Genomic DNA, 22,693 nt, shown 5'->3' with positions numbered 1-22,693 from the left:
TGCTGGTCAAATCCTCCAAACTGTGTTCTGCTGTGTAATCTAAACACTTTTTCCAAAGAAAAAAACCCAGTAATATCTCCACTGCCTCAACTCAGAAACTCCCAATTCAATTTTTTGCTATTGTTCAAAGGATAGGAGTTTTGGAGGAGGGCAACGGAGGGATTGCCCGAGGTTCCTCGTTGACTCTTTCCACAAAGTGAAGTATTCGTCAACCACACCATTCTTTACCGGGTCAAAGGATAAGGATAGTCTTGTGTCCTTAATGGGCTGTTTGGAGGTTTAGCACCACCGTTATTTAAAGTCAAATCCACACATGTGTTACAATGACAACACTTATTTCACACAATAAAAATATTGTGCATACCTTCATATTTTTGTGCTTGTTTTTGAAATTTTACTTGTTACCATATTTTGGGCATTCACGTACTTCTAAATATTATGCGTTATTACCCAACTCCGCAGCAGTCCTTTTATCAGTACCTGCATTGGGCACAACAAAGTTTTAACCTGGGACTTTCAATCGACCCAGAAATGTCCCCAGTATTCATGTTAACCCACTAAGCTATGTAAATGGGTATGTCACCTGGTAGCGTAGCTCAGAGGGCAAATTAATCTGAAAAAGATGAACTGCAACAAACCATAAAACAGTACCCAATACCCCACCACCATTTTCACAACAATAGCCACCTCTCACAGACACTTCTGAATGGATTATGGTAATAATGAAAAAACAACTGTGCTTTTAGAAACTGGCTAGATTAAAATTAAAATAAAAAAAGGACCACATTTTCCACCAATCATCAACAAAAAATGAATGACTTCCCAAAGTACACCCAAACAGAGTTCAAACAGAAAATACATTAACTTCCTCATATATAATCTTGAAATCAACTATAAACATAATTTCTTTCAAAATTATATGCATTCATAGCCTACAGTAGAGGACTCAAAACAATCAATAATGAATTAATTCCATCTAAAAGAACAATGATTCCTGTAAAAGAATCGCTCCCCACACCGCGTGGATTATAGTCAAATAATCTAGTCTCTGATTCCAGGTACACAATAGATTGGTCTCCGTCCTCTGACCCTAAATATTTTTACTTAGAAACGAGGGTGTTGCTTGATGCAAGGCAAACTTAATTGCACTTCAAGATTTCAGCTCACCATGCCTTGCCTTTTGTACGTAATAGCGAAGGACACAAAACCTTTACTCTTCTGGTCTACCATCATTCTTTCTAGCTGGTTTCAATGGCTGAAGGTAGACCATTTTCTCTCAGACTTGCAAAGTTTGTAGTTCCTCAAAGAAATCTCTTTATACATACTTCTCATCATCCATGTCCATCACCTCCTGATGACCACTAGAGGTACACACACCACGTGGGTCTACTTAGACTCTCCCTTTAATCTCCCACTGGGCAGGAATCAGTAGTGAGTGTGGAAGTAGAGAAATATACCTTGAACCAAAACAGATTGTACACTAGGTTACTCAAGTAATGTACATATGTTATATTGGATGACAGCAAGCAGGAGAAAAATACCTACTCTGACAAAGATCCAGCCATCCTGTCCGACATATTGCAAGAACAGAAGACACAGCTTGTTTTACTTGGAAGTGAGTGTTAGTCCTCAGAGAGCAAAGGCAGCAGTCATTTGTGACAAATACTTTTTATTTTTGCTTTTTACATCCAATTTGAAGGTGGAGACAGAATTTTTAACTAGCTCTTAAAATATTATACAGATAGACTTAAAAATGTAGGTATTGTCAGCCGACTTGCTTGCATGCTGGTGGAAATTCACCTGAGCACCTGCCTAACAATACACAATGAACTCTTTAAGGATGGGGCCACATCTAGCCCCATGAAACCAGTCGCACAGAGTCATGCCGCCCTTGGCGTGCATGTGTATTCGAAGGTTATTTAACCATTTATCCGTGTTATTCCACATTTTTCCCAATATTTTCTACTTCTCATGTCAACCATTTCATCACATTTTTGTTCAAATCCACAGTAACCGATTTAAGTGCCAATTTCCAATTTTCTAGTATTCAGATAGTGCCGATCCTGGCCTCATAAAAGAATACGAATGATGCGTCGTTCATCCCAAGCAGTCTTTATTTCATTTAAAAAAAAAACAATGCATTTCGGGCCATTCCATGCCCTTCTTCGGGGGTCACTACAATTAATAATGACAAAAACGACATTAGCGCTATTCTTCAGAAGTACAATACACAATGGCACCGAGTGAGCAGACATTGCGAAAGGACAACTTTGCAAAAGATATGCTACTGAAAATATATTCCCATTGGTTAAGGATACAATCAGTAATGTACAAATGCATTTACTAATCTTAGATTATTGCCCATTTAATAATCAAATACTGTGTTGCAGTTCCTGCTCAGTTGATGGAGGATCGTTTAAGGCCATTGCCTTATCGATCACATTTGTTGCTTGTGTTAAAGGAGGTATAAATTGGGAATGAATCCCAATCACATAGTGCAGTTTCACTACAACAGGGGATTACGACTGATTGCATGTAACGATGCTCTTCCGAGGCCAATTATATGATGGAATTGGATCAATCTGTTAGTAATGTCCCTTGCATCCTGAATTCTGAATCACAATGTGCAACTCTCAAAGGGATTAAAGACTAGTAACATTAAAGGCTGCCTAGCTACTTGGTGTAGAAGGTTCATGGTTTAAGTTGTCTGAACAGTCTTGGATTTTGCATCCCTGACCAAAGGCAATGATGTTATTTAATACATATGAGTATTACGGGTATAGGAGAGGTAAAGGATTTACTGTAACAGAAAAAGAAAAACACAAATTTTGCTTGCAGTGCTAAAAACTGCTGAAATTCACTGCAGGTGGCAAGGATTATGGTTCACCTTAGCAAAACAAGATCTAGTTAGAAACATAAAACCGCCCAAACCACACAAGAACCACCAGTTCAGTTGTGAGTATCAAAATGTTCTATGTTCCCAGGCCTTTTTTACTTTGTTCCTCTGAAGGCAGAAGCAGATTTTGCAGCACTTCATTGTACTGTGCTTCTGCATACCGCAGAATAAAAAAGTTAAAAAAATCCTTAGCTCTTTTGCTTCATGGCAAATGTTCCTCCTCTCTTTTTGATAAGGGAGGAAGGCCTATTTGGTGTTCTTATCTATGCAGACGATCTAAAACCAAACTCCAGCAAGGATTAGGCTGAAAGCAAATGTACTTCAGACTCACAATTTCATTAAGAAAGTAACAATACTGATCAAAATAATGTACATTTGTTAGGGGAAATGAGGATAAATATACATGCAGGATGTCGGGTAAGAAGCTTACAGTACAAAATAAAGATAAAACAAAAAAAAGATACAAATTACTTTTCTTACAGGGTTTATTCAGTTTGAGGTATAATATAGAGGGATTCCTGTCCACCCTTTGTTTAAGTATTTTAAGGGAGTGGCAAAGGCAATAGGTCTAGCCTGCCCATTTTATGTATTTCATTTATTTAGCAAATATATGTATAAGTAATTAAAACAGTAAAAATAAATAATAACTGCCAGATGAGTTGGACCACACGCTACTCCAGAACAGTTTTAGCCTTGCTAGACCTGATCAGTGAGGTATTGCTTTTAGATCATGTGGCAGAACGAACAAGGGACTCATGTCTAGGCTTACCCTTGGCCACCTAGGATGTTAAATCAAACATACCGTTTGGGATGGACTGCCTGACCAATGAGGAGCAGGGTCAATACTAATTTGATGAAGATGGGCCATTATCTACAGTAGCATGGAGAGCGAAAAAAACGATGGGTGGGTATACAACCCAGGGCAATTGCTAGTGGTTTTGTTATATTCCATATAGAGACCCCAATATAGGCCCAGGTAAAATCACAACCTTTCACCTATATTCGTCCCTGCTTTACATACATAACGGCTGCTAGGACTGACCCTTTAACTAGTTACAGTACTCCTTCCAGTATGTGGGGTTTTCCCTGAATAGGCTCATACATTATGCATGAGGATTCCGGATTCTTGGAAAATCAGCAGGACTATCTTCTCCTGCATAGTAACTATGTACAAGTTTCATTCCAGTCGTCATCCTTAGTCCGACAGTGGCAGAACAAGGTAGAACCCCTGGGGATACCTTCGGGTATATAAACGTCACATCTTGCTGAGATAGTGAAAGGAGATCACGAATTCCATGCCAACACACGGACGCTGAGATTCCTGCATGCAGACTCTCCAGCTCACAGCGGTCTGAACATCGGGATGCGGGGTGTCCAACCCGAGACCAGGCCGGGGTCCCACAGTATCTCACTTCAGGTAATGGGGTGGAATTTATCCTAGAGGGACTCTTGGCTTTGCAAGGTACATCTAGTTAGGATTGCATCGTAGGAGTATGCATTTTATTGTCATGTATTTTATATACCTGCCTGCATTCATGATTATAACAACGGTAGAGATTTACCATCCTTTTACTTTTCCAGTGCTTCTAATCATTTATATCTGTTACTGTCTGATGATTGTCTCAACACACCCATTTTACACTAGAATGACGAGTGTTCAATAAACGCTTATTGAAAACGTCTATACCGTTTATTCTGTGTACATCTCGAAGATTAAGTGAGCACGAGTGACTGAGCGAAAAGTATTACACGGTTTCCAAGATTCTGAGAGATCAGGGTTGTCATGCTCGATAGTTGCCAAGAACTATTCTCTCCTTGATAAGAAGAGTTTCTAGTGGCACTGCGAGCTAGCTGGCATACAGGCCCAATATACCCAGTGGGGGTGTCTGGAATCAGTGCAGCTACCAAGCCCATAGTGTACGTTGTCTAAACGTGCAGATTTTATATAGATTTATAAGAACTACATGACAGTTTAGACGGTGTGTAATCCTCTCCAAACACATGATGCGTGCTTGAGATGTCAAACAATTGCATTTGTAACTGAAACGTTTGAATCAGTCTGATTGAATTCAGCCTTTCAATGCATGCAAATGATATAGGAGAATAAAATAATGTTCTTAGGAACGGAATCCATGTAGAGAAAATATCAAGGCTTGCAAACCGTTATATGAAACCCATAAGCATACTCCTTTTTTGTGCCACTGAATGATCAACGTCTTTTAAGGAACTGCGATAATGGTCATTCCTCCCTGTCTACATACTACTATAACTAAAAACATGGCACCCATTACTACAGTTAATCACGGATATCTGTGCCTCTCCAGTTTTTTTTATCCTTAGCTTAAAAAAACTAAATGGTTTCACTGAACACACTCTCCTTTACTTCTTTCAATATTGAAGGATCTTAATTTTTCAACACAATATGCCATTAAAAAAAAAAAAATTGGTCATAGAACAAAGACAAAATCGTAGTGAACAAAACGTAAAACAAAGGAGAATACAAGACGTTTTAAAACCCACTATATGTCTAGACACAGTGCTCGAACATTCAACAATTCCCCTATAATAAAATCGGTGTAAAATTCAAATGATAGTATATGCAGAAGCATATTAAATGTCCTGCAACATGCCCAGCTAACCTAACTACAAGAGAAACACCAAATCTGGGTTTAGGCCCAGGACTATTGTTTCTATTCTACTTCATGTGGAAAGGTTACATATAGAGGTTTATGCTGCAATTAAATGCAAGTTGTGAAGATGTCTTTAAAGACTAATACTCATGTAATGATTTTCCTATACTTGCACACTAGTCTCAAAAAGAGAGGTCGTGTTGGTTAACTTCAAAGGGTAGCAATTGCAAGCATATCACCACAAACTCCAACCCCATTCCAAACTCCAGGTCTGACTGCATAAATTCAGTATGAATAATCCATTCCCAAATACTTAAACATTAACAGTCCCTCACCCACTCCCCAAGCTCTCCTACCCCTCTCTCTCGTGCTGCATACATCACACAGTTGCTTTCTGTGACTATACAGAAATCTGCTTTATTTAAGTTTCATACTGACTCACCATTACCGGTTCCTTCCTCGTAGCTTCAATTCCTCTCTGTATCTCCTCCTGAAGACGGCTCTCAAGCTCAGCATAGATAACTTTCAGACGCTCAACTTCTTCAGCTAGCTCCTGCTCTCTCAGGGAGCACCCCATATTCATGGCCTTTATTTCCCTCTCCAACCCTTCACACTGCTCATTTTTTGAGTTTAACTGTACATTAAAATCCAGCCTTGAAGCCTCTATTGCCCCTTGCAAATCTTGGATCTGACCTTGGAGTTCCTCAATGGTGTGTTCTAGGCTGGTCTCATTCTGTTTGCACTTATCATGGGCTTGCTCAGCATCCTTCAGACGCAACTCAACTGAACACAAGGACTCCTTCAGGGTACTTTTCTCCTTAGTTAGCTCACACACCATTTCTTCCTTGGCAAATATGCCAGAACTCCAAGTGTGCTGATCGTTTTCTAAAGACTCTGCCGGCATGGTCTTCTGATCAAAGAGTTGAGAGGCGACCAACAGGTCAGCTTTCGGAGCTTCCAGGGCACCCTCAAACTGCTCTTGCTCACTCTGCAGAGCAGATACCCGTTGTGCAAACAGCAACTGCTCCTCACTGGTAAAAACAACACCTCCATATTCTTTCTCGGGTTCTTTAAGATGCCCAGTTACCAGCTCTCTATTTTGCTGCAGTTCTATAGATTCCTGCAGCCTAAGGCCATGTGAATCACCTGTCCAGGGAGGTATTAAAGATGATCTAGTGCCACTTGGTTCAAGCAGCTTTTCAGGAGCACATATTTGGTATTTCAGCTCCTCTCCATGTAGAATCTTCCCACTGATCTCCTGTTTGTACAAAGCAAACTCCTCATGTGCAGCTGAAAGTGCATTTGTCAAAGATATCAATTTCTCTTGTGCTTCATGAAGGGTCTCAGATGACTTGGTCAGTTCTTTCTCTTTCTGTTCAAGCTCCTTCATTAGCGTAACACACCTTTCTATTAGGCAGGCGTTGACATCCAAGTTCGTACTACTGTCATCGAGTTCCACAGAAGGCAATCTATTCCTTGACAAATAGACTGCAAAAGACTCGGCATCTAAATCCATGCAATGAGCAGCACCTTCTGCCAAAACATTGGTTATCATAAGAGGTGAGTTGAAGGGTTCATAGCTAACTGTGGAATTAAAGCTGGGTTCTAAAGTGAGGTCTCCATCTTGTTCAACACCATCATTGAAAGACAGCTCAGAGTGCAAAGGTTCCTCAGAATAAGCTGTTGTAGCAGACTGTTCTTGTAGAGTGGTGTGCGTAAGGTACTTAGCCATTACAAAGTTGTCTCCTGCAGATATGTTTAATACTTCACACGGTTTCAAGAGATTTGTGGATTCATTACTTTCATGCACATTCTTGGACTTAATATGATGAAGGCTTTTCTTCAAGTCCTCCAACTCCTGTTTGAATGTGTCCACTCTCAAATAATGTTGCTGAGCCAGTTCTTGACGGAGAAGCTGGAGTTCTCCCTCATAACGGTTGCATAGTTCATCCCGAACCCTCTCCAAATCGGCACTATGCGATCGTACAAGCTTGTGGCAACTTTCTTCTTTTTCCAGCTTTACATTTTGCAACTCTGAAGAATGAGCTTTTGTGTCCTCATCAATCTGTTGCTGAAGGACTTTAATGTTTTCAGCCTCTAAGAGCAGTTTATTATGTAGCTCTTGAACATCCTCCAGGAGCCGGTCATTTCCACGCTTGAGCATCACTGCCTGTTCTTCTGCATGGGTGAGCTGAGATTTCATATCAACTAGCAAATCACTACACTTTCTCTCTATTGCAGACTTATCCCTTTGAAACTCTAACTTCTGGTTCTGGAGCGCCTGCTGCAAACACTCACAAAGGGTTTCAGACTCTTGGAGTTTATGGTTTAAATCCGTTATAACAGAGTGTAAACCATGGATGTTTTGTGTGGAACAACCAGCACAGAATTGAACTGTAGCTTGCTCATTCTTGCATTTGACATCTATCTCATCAAATAGCTGGCTCTTGCTAGTCACCTTTCCTCCGTCACTCTCATGCACAATCGTCTCCTGAAGTGTGCCACATAGACCATGATCTGCTTGAAAGGTATTTTTCTCAATCTGCCTCACAGAGGCTATCTCCATTTTTAAATCTGTGACCTCCTTCTCTTTAAGCGACAGTACTTGTTCCAGCGAAGATATTTTCTGATAAGAAAGATCCAGCTGCCCCCCAAGCCTTTGGATGGTTCGCCCTTGTTCTGCAATGTCCTGGTCAAATTGATGGACTGACTGCTCTGTATCCTTCAGTGTTTCTTGCATCTTAGATAGCAGAGTCTCTTTATCATTTTTGGTCTTAAAAAGAATCAAAAAGACAAAACGATTATTAAACAGTCAAAAATAAATAAAAAAATAATTTCTTAAAAGGACAACTTGTAAATCAGTATTTATATATTCTGAAAGGAGGCAACCTATGTAAAAGAACATTTTTAAGTATTCAGACCAGCTGTGAATCATAACTAGGAAAGGTTTTATTCTTTTAGAGTAAGGTTCACTTTCCAGTAAGTTTCTTGATCACCTGCCAGGAAAATGCGTCCGTACTAAATGCACATGAACACATTCAAGAGACCGGTTGTTTTGCGGGGGTCAGGTGACAGACAGGTGCACATCTCTCATGCTAAAGTCAATCTCAACACAATTTCAAAATGATTTGTACCTTGATCATCCCTCGCCCAACTCACCCAAATATAAAATTGTGAATCCTCTAGCCCAACCCACTACAGACTGATGCGGGCATGTGTGACAGAGTTACTCTCTGCTGTTAATAACTAACTTCAAGTCAAGAAACAAAGGGTTCAGCAATATAACATTTTTTTTTAAAAAAACACAAATATTTACAGCCATGAGTTCAAGAGTTACAGGATGCTGGTAAGGCAGGACTATCTCTACCCTGAGCAGTCTCCAGGTTGTACGTATGATATAAGGAAAGGGTGTTCCTAGACATACTGAAATCAATCAAGTCCTCACAAACAGGTCTCTCGTACAACACAGATGTGCAAAGATGTGAAATCCAGGAGTTTAAGCAATTTTGTCAATGAAGGAAGGCAACGGAGAAGGGCTGAATATTTGCTTAGAGCCAGAAGAATCTGCGCAGGTGAAACAGATTGGACTAAAGACGTGCATTGCAAATCCTATCAAACGAAAAGCCTTTAAGAAAGTAGCTAAGGTAATTTCTGTCAAAAACCCAGATTGTGGAGTGTGGCAACCTATATCCAAGTTCTTTAAAGACCAGGCTTTCACCATTTATTTGACCAGTGGTGAGGACTGCTAGCAAGCCCCATCCACACAAGTCCTGCAGCTATTCCACCAGTGGAACATGAGAGATGGGGCAGACTGCGACAGGGACCAGGGAATCCAGATCATCCCTAGAGCTGCTGGAAGACTTGCTGGACCACCCGGGGGCAGCACCGTGCTGGGCAAGACATTGTGGGAAGAAGAAATTAGTTACTTACCTGTAACTGTAGTTCTCAAGTATAGGATGCTTTCGTATATTCACATGTTTGACACATTCCCCGTCGACATGATTGGTGCTGGTACCATTAAACAGGAGTACCATGATAAGTATAGACTAGAAAAAAGCCACAGGCCTTTTAGTTTATTAACCTATCATAGTCATTATTGAAAAAGAGGCACACAGCTTTTCCGCGCCAGATACGCAGAGCCATGATAGAACTAACACTGGTGCCATGAAACTAGGACCCTGAAAGGGGATGACCTTAACCCTAGATATCGGTTCGCAGAACGGGGAGGATGGGTGGGTCGGTAAGGAATCTATCACTAACTAATGTCTCTTACAGATATATCGTTACACAAGTAGTAACTTGTGCATCTGAAAGAGACACGTTAGTGATAGATTCCTTACCTTAGAAAAGATACCCCAGCAATACCAACCCCGGTGGTGGGTCTGCGAACCAATATCACACCAGAAAGTCCTGGAGGAAGGAACGGCCAAAGAAGCCATCCCTCCGGACTTGACTGTCCAGGCAGTAGTGTTTTGCGAACGTGTGCAGCGAGGCCCACGTAGCTGCCTGGCAAATGTCCTGCAGGGGGACACGGCGGCCCAGGGCAGTTGTCGTTGCCGTGGCCCGAGTGGAGTGGCCCGCAATCCAGCCGGGGGCTCCTTCCTCGCCATGGAGTAACATGCTTGGATACACAAGATGATCCACCTAGAGATGGTCCTCTTGTGCACCGCCTTACCCTTCTTTGCGCCCACGTAACCAACAAAGAGTTGGTCATCCACCCGGAATTGGCGTGTGCGATCTAGGTAGTAGGAGAGCGCACGTTTTGGATCCAGACGGTGGAGCCTCTCTTCCTCTTTCGAGGGATGCGGAGGCGGAAAGAAAGTGGGCAAGGTAATGGACTGCCCGATGTGGAAGGCCGTAACAACCTTGGGCAGAAAGGAAGGTCGTGTACGTAACACCACCTTGTCAGGATGCACCGACAGGAAAGGTGGAGAAGAAGAAAGAGCCTGGAGCTCACTCACTCTCCTGGCAGAGGTGATGGCAACCAGGAAGGCAGTCTTCAGAGTAAGGAGACGAAGAGGACAGTTATGCAGTGGCTCAAAGGGAGCACACATCAGATAAGTGAGAACAAGATTCAAGTCCCACTGGGGCATCACGAAGGGAACAGGAGGGAACATGTGCGTGATGCCCTTCAGAAATCTACTTACAATAGGGGACTTGAATAAAGAAGGCTGATCTGGTAGCCTCAAGAAGGCGGATAGAGCAGAAAGGTACCCTTTAAGAGTGCCCAGAGCAGAGCCCTGCTGGGCAAGGGAAAGAAGAAAGAGCAGCACTTCCGAAAGGGGTGCCGAGAGAGGATCCACAGCCTTTGCTGTGCACCATGCCACAAATCTGTTCCACCGGCAGGCGTATACCGACTTTGTGGAGGGACGCCTGGCTGCCAGAATGATATCACAGACTTCAGGAGGCAAGTCAAATGGCCTCAACTGCCGCCGCTCAATCTCCAAGCTTGTAGGTGGAGACTGGACAGGTTCGGGTGCAGGACCGTCCCCTGCTGCTGAGACAGAAGGTCCTCCCGAAGAGGCAGACGAATCGGGGGATCGACTGACATGCTGAGTAGCTCGGGATACCAGTATCTTCGTGCCCAGTCCGGAGCCACAAGGATGACCTGGGCCCGGTCGCGCCTGATCTTCTTCAGCACTCTGGGCAGAAGTGGTATAGGCGGAAAGGCGTACAACAGACCGCAGCTCCACTCGCGACGAAAAGCGTCTCCGAGCGAGTGCCGCCTTGGAAATTCCAACGCGCAGAACTGATGACATTGCGCGTTCTCTTCTGTTGCGAATAGATCTAACCAAGGCTCTCCCCACTGCTGAAAGAGACCTTGCGCCACGTCCGAGTTCAGACGCCATTCGTGATCCATCATGCACTGGCGGCTGAGTTCGTCCGCCCTGGCATTCAGAGAGCCTGCCAGGTGTTGAACCACCAGGGTCACGCCCTGATGTTCCAGCCACTGCCAGAGGCGCAGAGCCTCCTGGCAGAGGGTCCACGACCCCACCCCGCCTTGCTTGTTGCAGTACCACATGGCGGTGGTGTTGTCGGTGAACACTTGCACTACGCTCCCCCGGACAGAGGGGAGGAATGCCTTCAGTGCTAGACGAATCGCCCGCAGCTCCAGAAGGTTGATATGGAGCCGGGACTCCGCCGGAGACCAGAGGCCTCTGATCTCCGCCTCTCCCATGTGGCCTCCCCAGCCCTGGAGGGACGCGTCCGTCACAACTACGTGCTCCGGCTGGGGTAGGGAGAGGGATCTGCCACTGACCCAGTCGCGGTTCGTGAGCCACCACTGCAGTTGTTTCGCAGTGCCCTCCGAGATCAGGACATGATCGGACAGGTTGCCCTGATGCTGGGCCCACTGAAACTTCAGGTCCCACTGCAGAGCCCGCATCCGCCACCTGGCGTGACGCACCAGAAGGATGCAGGAGGCCATCAGTCCCAGAAGCCGCAGCGTCAACCTGACCGAGACCCGGGATAACGGCTGGAAGATGGGAACCAGAGCCTGAATATCCCGAACCCGCTGCTCGGGTGGGTAAACCCGAAACCGAGTCGAGAACCGCTCCGATGAAGAGGAGCTTCTGAGAGGGACACAGGTGTGACTTCGGCACATTGATGGAGAACCCCAGCAAGTGCAGGAGGTCGGCCGTAGTCTGGAGGTGGCTGACGACTGTCTGGGGCGAGCCCGCCTTCAACAATCAGTCGTCGAGGTAGGGGAAGACTGATACCCCCTGCCTGCGCAGATGGGCTGCGACCACCGCCATCACCTTCGTGAACACCCGTGGGGCGCTGGTAAGGCCGAAGGGGAGCACGGTAAACTGAAAGTGCTCTTGGCCTACCGTGAACCGCAGGTAACGCCGGTGGGCCGGCAGGACGGGGATGTGGAAATAGACGTCCTGCAAGTCCAACGCTACCATCCAGTCTCCTGGGTCCAGGGCAGCCAGGACCTGAGCCAAAGTGAGCATCTTGAACTTCTCCGTCCGGAGGAAGCCGTTGACGTTCCGCAGATCCAAGATAGGGCGTAGGCCCCCTTTGCCCTTCTTGGGTACCAGAAAGTAGTGGGAGTAACAACCACGTCCTACTTCTGGCCCAGGAACGCGCTCGATGGCCCTCTTGGCCAAGAGGGCCGAAACCACCTCTTGCAGAAGTTGCAAGTGATCCCCCGACACACGGTGGTATTGAGGTGGCATGGATGGAGGGGATGACTTGAAGGGGAGGGAGAAGCCCCTTCGGACAATTTGCAGCACCAACCTGTCCGAAGTGACTGTATGCCAGTGGGAGAGGTGATGGCGAACCCTGCCTCCCACAGGCGTCACATGGGCCTGAAAACTCTGACTAGGAAGGTTTTGAGGCAGGGGCTGCTGAGGGAGGTGTGGACTGGCCTCGCCGTTGGCCCCGACCACCGCCACGGCGGTTCCCACGTCCGCCACCGCGTTGCTGAACATTCTGCGGCGCGTGGCTGGCGGTACGTGGTGGGGCGCCCCTTCCGTGGCCACGAAAGGAGCGAAAGGCACCCGATTGCTGGCGTGGGGCCGTAAGGCCCAAGGACTTGGCCGTGGCCCTGGAGTCCTTGAAACGTTCCAGCGCATGGTCTGCCTTGTCGCCGAAGAGGCGACGGCCATCAAACGGCATGTCCAGGAGGGTGGCCTGGACATCGGCCGAGAAGTTGGCGGACCTCAACCAGGCGTGGCGTCGAACCGCCACCGTCGTTGCCATCGCCCTGCCCAGTGAGTCCGTAGTATCCAGCCCACACCGGATAGAAAAGCGTGCTGCATCTCGGCCGTCCGCCAGGGCTTGGCTGAGTTTAGCCTGGACCTCCTCCGGGCATCTAGGCAGCACCTCCGCAACCGTGTCCCACAGAGTGTGGGTGTAGCGGCCCAAGAGACAGGCGGTGTTCACAGACCGCAGCCCTAGGCTCACAGACGAGAAAACCTTCTTCCCGAACTGTTCGTATCTCTTGGATTCCCTGTCGGGCGGGGCCGACGGGAATGCGGTCTGGGAGTTTGAGGCCTGGATGACCAGACTCTCGGGGGTGGGATGGGTGGACAAAAAGCATGTGTCGCCCGGTGCCGGGCGGTAGCGTCTGGCCACGTTCCTGTCCACAGGGGGGCCTGTGGCGGGCTTGGACCAAGTGCCCAGAAGAACGTCACAAAAGGCCTCATTGAACGGCAGGAGGGGCTCCGCGGAGCCGGACTGCTGTTTGAGGACCTCAGTGAGGAGATTAGTCCTCACGGCCGCGACAGGGAGCTGAAGGTTTAAGGCCTTAGCTGCCTTCGTCAACACTACGCTGTAAGCAGAACCCGCCTCCGAAGCCACAGTCGGGGGCGACGTAAATCCAGTGTCTGGCGAGGTGTCAATACCACTGGCCTCCCCAAGCTCATATGTCCAGTCCTGATGTGACTGGCAATCACGTGCCAGAGGGTCCTCGGACCCCTCCCATTGCTCCTCGTCACCTGGCTCCTGGAGACCAGGATTAACAGCCAGGGCCTCCTCGTGGAGATAGAAGTCTCCAAAGGCCGACGGAATCGGCGCCCAGCGGCGCCCCTCCGACTCCTGAGTAGGACCGTAGGAAACATTGGGGGCGGCAACCACATCGGCTGCCGGGGACGACACCTGAAGGGACGGCGCCGGCGAGGTCGTAAGGTCGACCGGCGAGGTCCCGGATCCAGAGCCGGATCCAGCGAGGTCGTGCAGCGCCGGGACCGAAGTCGCCAGCGGCGTCGGGGCCGAAGCGCCCGACCCGGAAGGACCTCCAGACGGAGCCGATCGGCCCGAAGGCGCCACGGGAACCGACTGAGGAGGGAGGGCCCTCATGGCCATGAGGTACCTCTCGACCTCCTCCTGCGACGCGCCGTGCCCAGGGACCCGAAGGTGTGGGGCAGGCGGCGACGCTTGCGACTCCCGCGGAGCCGCGTGGGCGGTGTCGCCCGAGTCCCCGGCCGCATCGTGCGAGCGTCGGGGCGGGTCGGAGGATCGATGGTGTCGCTCCGACCTCTCATGCCTCTTACCTGAGGACTTGGAACCAGACTATCGGTGTCCGCTCCCGGAACGTCGATGACTCCGACCTCGCGACCTGTCCCTTGACCTCCCGTGGGACCGGGACCGGGACCTGGAGCGGCGCGGGGCCGACTGCCTCAGCTCGAGACGCTTGCGGGACCGCTCCCGCCTAGCCTTTGACGTCAGGGCCCGGCAGTCGGAGCAGGATCGATCGTCGTGGTCGAGGCCTAAGCACTTCAGGCACCGGCGATGGGGGTCCGTGACCGACATGAGTCGGCCGCACTTCGAACAAGGCTTGAACCCGGGCATCCCTGGCACCGATAGTCGAGAAGTCGACTAAAGAGAAGATCAAAAAGATCAAAAAGTTTGCAGTCAAAAAGTGACTGGGGGTAGAGCTTCTTCCGGATCTGCGCTAGCTGGCGCGGAAAAAAGAAGAACTGACGTCAGCGCGCATGGGCGCCGTCTAAGAACTCCGACGACGTCATCCCGGCGCTCACGACGCCGACGACGGACGCGGAGCCGCAGACGACGCCTACCGGCGCGCAGGGGTATTGCTACGCAAAAGTTTCCGGATCCAGTCTGACGCCTGGGGATATTCTAAGGTAAGGAATCTATCACTAACGTGTCTCTTTCAGATTCAGTTTATCAATAGACATGCACTCAATACATAGCAAGTATAAAATAGTGATAATAGGAACAATATTTAAGAAATACATTCCTTTAAGTTTTAAACAGAAAAAACATCTCACACTATGGAGATGTGATACAGCAATAGTGGAAGGAGGGTAGACAGGGGTGGCTCACCTTAATGGAAAAAGAGGTCCGTACTGCTTGGCCCACTGCTGTATCGTTTAGAACTGCTGAATCCAAGCAGTAGTGTCTAGTAAATACAGATCTATTCTTCCACGTTGCTGCACGGCAAATTTCTGGAAGTGATATTCCCGCAAATAAAGCTGTAGACGTAGATATAGCCCTCGTGAAATAGGCTCGAACTTTGGAAGACGACGGCCTGCCTGCTTTGTGATGGCAGTATTGTATGGCACTTGTAAATCATCTAGAAATACTTTGTTTGGACAGCTGGAAACCTTTCCTTGGAGTACTGTATTGAACAAACAGTTGAGAAGTCTTGCAAAAAGTTTGTGTCTTTTGTATATAAAAGTTAAGGCAACGCCTGACATAAAGCGAGTGAAGAGTCCTCTCTGCAGCTGTTGAGGAATTTGGGAAGAAAGTCTTTAGCACCAAAGGCTCATTAAGAGTGAAATCAGATAGACCCTTGGGTATGAATGTTGGATTTGTGCGGAGAACTCCGTTAACTTTGAATTGCAAAAATGGTTCCTATATAACAAAAGCCTGAATTTCGCCGATCCTTGTGGCTGAGGTCAAGGCAAGAAGTAAAGCCAACTTCCATGACAGGAACTTGATCTCAGCTTTGTGAATTGATTTGAAGAGGGGTTTCATCAATTGGGAAAGAACAGTGTTCAACTGCCACAATGGAGGCGTGAGGCCTTCGAGGAGGTAAAACATATTCTTTTAGGAACTCTGATTATTCTAGAAGACCAAACTGGCAGAGAGGACAGTGATGTTCTCCAACAAGAAATGTCTACTAAGTGCACCTTTATAGAGGTATGCGCCAAACCAGAACGTACCAGATGTAAAAGGTATGGTAAGACTTGCTCTGGAGAGGAGGAAAGCAGATGTATTCCTGCTTGATGGCAGGAGGTGCAGAAACGTTTCCACTTGAGGCAGTCAGTTTTGCTGGTACAGTCCATCCTGGCTAAGAGTTCTCTACCTTTCCTGGAAATGTTCAACCGTTGGAACTCATTGTACTCAGGAGCCATGCGAACAAGTGGAGATGCCTTGTATTTGGGTGTAGAATTTGCCCTTGGTTCATCGTCAGAAGATTGGGAAAGACTAAGTCGGATGTGTCGGACCTGGGATAAGAGAAGCAACTTGGTGTACCAGCGTCAACGCGGCCACGCTGGAGCAATGAGAATCAGTTTGCAGGGTTCAACCATCTTCCTGAGGACTCCTGGGAGGAGAGGAATGGGAGGAAAAGCGTAAGCAAAGAAGCCGGAACATGCACTTGAAAAAGCATTCCCCCATGACCCTGGTTGGGGATGCAAACTTGCATAGGACCCGCATTTGCGGTTCTGAGAAGTTGCAAATAGATCCAAATCTGGTGTGCCCAGCGAAAGAGGACTCTGTAGGGTCTGCTAATGGAGTTCCCGCTTGTTGATTAACATTATGAGCCTGCTGAGTGTGTCTGCAACCGTATTTTTTTTCCGGAACATATTCAGTTTTGAGGCAGATTGTGTGTAATCTCCTAGATCTCCAGCGCTTCCATGGAAAGTGGAGGAGATCTTATGCCACCCTGTTTGTTCATAGAGTGCATCGTTGTGGTATTGTCCATACACACGAGCATTGTTGAATTTCGTATTCTGGGAAGAAATGCTTGGAGAGCCAGATGCACTGCTTGAAGTTCCAGCAAATTTATGTGGGATTGACAGTCCGATGAAACTTATTTGAGTTCTTGAAGGTAAGCTCCCTATCCTTCCACGGTAGGCCTTCGTAGTAATTACCAATAGTGTTGTTATTTGTTGTAGGGACAGCCCTACTAACCGATGACTTTTGTTTGTCGACCACGCCAAGGTTTTCAGCATGTGCGTAGTTACTTTGATGATGTTGTCGAAGTAGCAGACGGATTGTACCCACTGCTTGTCCAGCTCCTCCTTAATGAGACGCATCTTGGGACGACAAAACGGAGTCACCGTTATGCATGATGACATCATTCCTAAGAGTGATATGTAAAATCGGACTGAAAGAGACTTTCTTTTGATGGAATTTGCAGGTCAGAAGAAGCTGCTGCTGTTCTTCCGCAGGGTGCACTTTTAAGCATACAGTGTCTAACGTGGCTCATATAAAGACAATTGTCTGCAATGGATTTTGTCTGCATTATTGTAGATTGGGAGTCGGACCAAACTGCCGGAAGAGAGTTGTGCAGGCTTTTGTGCACGCTCTCTCTCTCTCTCTGCTGTCTTGGAAGGTGCGTTGATCATCCAGTCGTCCAGATATGGAAAGACTTGATGTTGGTGTTGTCTGAAAAAAGCTATGACAGAAGCAAGGCCCTTCGTAAAAATTATGGCCACGGACTGGAGACCAAAAAGGAGCACCCTGAACTGGTAGTGGCATCCAGCTACCATAAACCTCAGGTATTTTCTGTGTCTTGGGTGAATGGGTATGTGGAAATAGGAGTCTTGGAGGTCTAGGGTTGACAAGAAATTGCAATGGTTTAGGAGGAATATGCTACTTACCAGTATGCATCTGTTCTTGGCATGTAGGGCTGCTGACATTCATATCCGTGCATAGATCGCCGCCTAGTGTTGGGTCCGGATAATTGCACATAGTTGTCCTCGAAGAGTCTTCAAAGTATCACAAGATAGGTGGCTCCTCCCTTGGACTACACTGCGCATGGGCATCCTCTCCATGCTCACATTGTTTTTCGCCATTGTGGCAGAGATGGAGTATAGTACAGTGAGAGATGTCTATACAATAAGTGAATGCTACAGCTGCGACAGGCACCGGGGAGGTGGAAGGGCAATATGAATGTCAGCAGCCCTACATGCCAAGAACAGATGCATACTGGTAAGTAGCATATTCCGCTCGAGGCATGTGGGCTGCTGAATTCATATCTGTGCATAGAATGTACAGCAGTATCTCCCCTAGCGGTGGCTGCCTGTGCCAGCTGCAGCAGTCTGAGAAAGTTTTGAGAACAGCCTGTCCTACAGCAGCTTGCTGTTTGGAATGTACATCTACACAGTAGTGTTTGGTAAATGTATGTATGGTTGTCCATGTGGCTGCTCTACAAATTTCGTGTAAAGGAATATTTCCTAGGAAAGGCATGGATGCCCCTAGTTTGAGTGTTGAATGCGCCCTAGGGGGAACTGTTAAGGTGAGTTTTGCCTTTAAGTAACATATCTGAATGCACTTAACAATCCATCTGGCTATACCAGATTTAGAAATAGGGTTGCCTTTGTGTTGTGGCGAGAAAGCAACAAACAACTGTTTTGTCTTTCGAAATGCCTTAGTTCTATCTATATAGTAAAGCAGAGCTCTTTTGACATCTAGAGTATGCAAGGCCCTTTCAGCAACGGTCTGTGGGTTTTGAAAGAACACTGGCAGGTCTATTGTTTGATTTATATGAAAATGGGATACCACTTTTGGCATGAATTTAGGGTTTGTTCTGAGAACTACTCTATTTTCATGTACTTGAATGAATGGTTCTTGAATAGTTAGGGCTTGCAGCTCACTAACTCTTAAGAGAAGTAATGGCAATAAGGAAAGTCACTTTCCAAGTAAGAAATTGTAGTTCGCATGAGTGTAATGGTTCAAAAGGTGGTCCCATAAGTCTGGTTAAGACTATGTTTAGATTCCAGACTGGTGAAGGTGGGTACCTTGGGGGAATTACTTGTTTAAGTCCCTCCATAAATGCTTTAATTGCTGGCATTCTAAATAGTGAAAGGTGTTGCCTGTTTTGGAGATATGCTGCTAACGCAGCTAGATGTATTATGATGGATGAGTAGGCTAAATTGCAACGTTGTAGGTGCAAGAGATAGCAAATGATGTTTTGTGTCGAAGCATCTAATGGGTTTATGTCATTGTTACTGCAGTAAATGACAAATCGTTTCCACTTCGCCGCATAACATGCCCTGGTAGTGGGTCTTCTTGCCTCTTTGATAATATTCATGCAGTCTGGAGGCAAGTTCAGGTATCCAAACTCTAGGATTTCAGGAGCCAGATCGCCAGGTTCAGCTGTTGTGGGTCTGGGTGTTGGATTTCGCCATGGTTCTGAGTTAGAAGACTGGGTGTTAGTCGCAGTCTTTGATGAGGCACCACTGACAGTTCTAGGAACCGTGTGTACCATGGTTGCCTCGCCCATGTGGGAGCAACTAGGATTAGCGCCAGCAAATGTTGGCGCATTTTGCGTGCAACTAGCGGTAATAATGGTGCTGGGGGAAAAGGGTACGCAAATTTGCCTGACCAGTTCATCCATATCGCATTTCCCTGCGACTGCGGATGTGGGAACCTGGCGGCAAAGTACTGCCATTTTGCGTTTTCGCTTGTGGCAAACCGATCTATCTACGGTTGTCCCCATAGCCGGAAGAATGGTTGGAGCACATTGGGGTGAATCTCCCATTCGTGCATCTGTTGACTGTGCCTGCTGAGCAGGTCTGCTATCTGATTGTCTTTGCCTGGGAGGTGTTCTGCCATGAGAAACATGTTCCTTTGAATGGCCTATTTCCACATGGTTTGAGCCAGGTGCGACAGCTGTGGGGGAGAGTGTTCCGCCTGGTTTTTGAATATAATACATAGCTGTCATGTTGTCCGTCTGGATCAACACAGTCTTGCTGCATAAGTGTTTTTTGAATGCTTTTAGGGCTAGTAAGATCGCCATCAACTCCAGAAGGTTGATGTGCATCTTTTTCTGTTGTATAGTCCATAGTCCCTGAACTGTGTAATGCAGGACATGGGCTCCCCAGTCTAGCAGGGATGCGTCCGCTGTCATCACTATGTGTGGGACAGGCTCTTGGAACAGTCGTCCTTTGCAAAGGTTTTGTGGATTCCACCAATGCAGAAAGTTGTATACTCGACTGGTCACAAACACTAGGTCCTGTAATTGCCCTTGAGCCTGGTTCCACAGCCTTACTAGTCACTCCTGAAGCGGACGCATGTGTAACCTGGCATGAGGGAGTATGAATATGCATGAGGCCATCATGCCTATGAGTTGCATAAACACTCGAGCTGGCAATGAGTGTTGGGGTCGGAACCTTTGGATTAACATTTGCATTCCGTTTATTCGTGCTGCGTTCGGATATGCCTTTGCCGCTAGTGTATCTATTGTTGCTCCCAGGTACTGTTGGACGTGGGAGGGTTGCAGGTGCGACTTTGGGTAGTTTAGCGAGAAGCCTAGGCTGTGCAGGAGATGAATGGTTTTTGACATGTGGCTGGCACATTGCTGGGCCGATGGCGCGTGTATTAGCCAATCGTCCAGATATCGGTACACATGAATGTGTTGTCTCCTGAGATGTACTGCCACTGTTGCTAGGCATTTGGTGAACACCCGTGGAGCTGTTACACCGAATGGTAGGACTTTGAACTGGTAGTGCTGTCCTTGAATAGTAAACCTTAGATACTTTCTGTGAGCAGGGTGTATTGGTATATGAAAGTATGCGTCTTTGAGGTCTAGAGTTGCTAGGAAGTCTCCCTGGTGAAGCAGTGGTAAGACTTGTTGGAGAGTGAGCATATGAAAGTGCTCTAATAAAATGTACAGGTTGAGGGGCCTGAGGTCTAATATTGGTCTGAGAGAACCGTACTTTTTCAGAATGAGGAAGTATAGTGAGTATACTCCCGTTCCTTGGTGTTAGAGTGGAACTGGTTCTATGGCCCCCTTTTGTAGCATACTGATGACCTCTTGCTGCCGTAATGGTATATATTCCTGCGACATTGGACGTGCACAGGTGGTATGGTGGGTGGTGTTGACGTGAGTTCTAGGCAATAGCCATGTTGGATAATTTGCCTTACCCACCTGTCTGTAGTGATGTTTAACCAGACTGGCAGGAATTGTTGTAGTCTTCCCCCGACCGGTGTTATATGGTCTGAGGGTAGTGCCAAGAAGTCACTGTTTGGTGTTTGTGGAGGATCTATTGGCATTGCCTCCACGACCTCTGCCCTGGGTATTATTTCCTCTGTATCCACCCCTGTTAGTGTTTTTATTGTATGTGGATTGCATATTAGTCTTGTAAGTGGAGGATTGCTGCGATGTGTTACCTCGCACTCCTCCTCTATAACTTGAGCGACGAAAGGAGCCTCTGTGTTGTTGAGACTGAAGGGCTCCCATGGATTTTGCAGTTTCGTGTACTTTTTCATTTTGTCCAGAATTGAGTCAACTGCTGGACCAAACAAGAAATCTGGATTTATAGGCTGGTTAAGAATTGTGGCCTGTACTTCATTTTCGAATACAGATATGGGAAGCCATGCGTGCCTTTTAAGCAGTACGCTTGTGTTGATTGATCTGGCAGCTGTATCTGCCGCGTCTAGAGCACACTTAATGGAGGCATTGGTGATGAGCTTTCCCTCTTGTATAAGTTCATCTGCCTGCTATTTGTAGGGCTCAAGTAAGTGTTGGAGAAGTCCCTCTAAAGTATCATAGTGTGCCCTGTCATGTCTGGCCAGCAAGGCCTGTGTAGTGGCTATTCTCCATGAGTTTGCTGCTTGAGCTGCTACTCTTGCCTGATGCTTCTAAAACCTTAGACTCCTTGTCAGGAGGAGCAGCTTCTCCAGTTGTTTGCGAATTCGCATGCTTTCGTGCGTTGGATACAACCAATGAGTCTAAAGGCAGTTGTCCCCTGATGTATGTAGGGTCTACTGGTGCAGCCCTATACTTCTTCTCAATTCTAGGGTTGATGACACGTGCCCTAGCAGTGTCTTTGAATATGTTGTTAGCGTGCTTCAGGACGCCCTTTAACATGGGGAGAGTTGACACTTCTTTCTGATGTTGCCAGCGTGTCAAATAGAAAGTCCTCTTCTATAGCATCAGAATGCATGTCTACATTATGGTAGCTTGCGGCTCTGTCTATTAAGGAGTTAAAAGCCACTGTGTCTTCTGTGGGTGATGGCTTAGCTGGGTATACAGTAGGGTCTGTAATGGGTAGAGCCCCTTAAGTGTCTGGCTCACCCCCACCCCCCATGGTTGTGTATTGGGGTCTACATATGAGTTTTGTGTATCTCCAAAACCCACATCTGCATCCTGATCTTCATTTAGGTTGTAGTCCGAGTGTGCAGGTAAGTATGGTGTATATGGAGTAGCAGGCATAGCTGGAGAGATAGGTTGGAAAAGAATAGGAGAGGTAGCACAGTCTCTTCTTTTTGAGTGGAATTTTAGAAAAGCCTTCAGTAGGCACTGGTCTTTTCTTTCTTTTATAAACAGTCACTTTCCCAGTATTTGGGTCAATATATAGTTTTGACTGATCTTCTGTGGATTGGTCTGGATGGATGATCTCCTTTTCCACAGTCTTTTGCCTTGGCACCGTAGTTTTTGATTTGACCTTCTTCGGTTCGATGCCTGTAATCGGTTCGACCGCTTTTGGTGCTTGGATCGGTTTTTGAGGCTTTCCGACAGGTT

At 46.8% G+C, this 22,693-nt stretch overlaps 1 protein-coding gene across 1 annotated transcript in view; it reads right to left on the bottom strand.

Moving 5' to 3' along the window:
• PCNT (pericentrin) overlaps window positions 1-22,693 on the bottom strand; it is a 1,129,672-nt gene that overhangs the window by 967,960 nt on the left and 139,019 nt on the right. Inside the window, exon 5 of the mRNA XM_086956243.1 lies at window positions 5,969-8,299. Within this exon, the coding sequence (XP_086812369.1) occupies window positions 5,969-8,299 (2,331 nt within the window). The remainder of the gene's footprint in view (window positions 1-5,968; window positions 8,300-22,693) is intronic.

Source organism: Lissotriton vulgaris, chromosome 2_1 (assembly GCF_964263255.1).
Source record: "Lissotriton vulgaris chromosome 2_1, aLisVul1.2, whole genome shotgun sequence".
In the NCBI taxonomy this organism is placed as follows: Eukaryota; Metazoa; Chordata; class Amphibia; order Caudata; family Salamandridae; genus Lissotriton; species Lissotriton vulgaris.
This window is presented reverse-complemented; position numbering and strand designations above follow the sequence as displayed.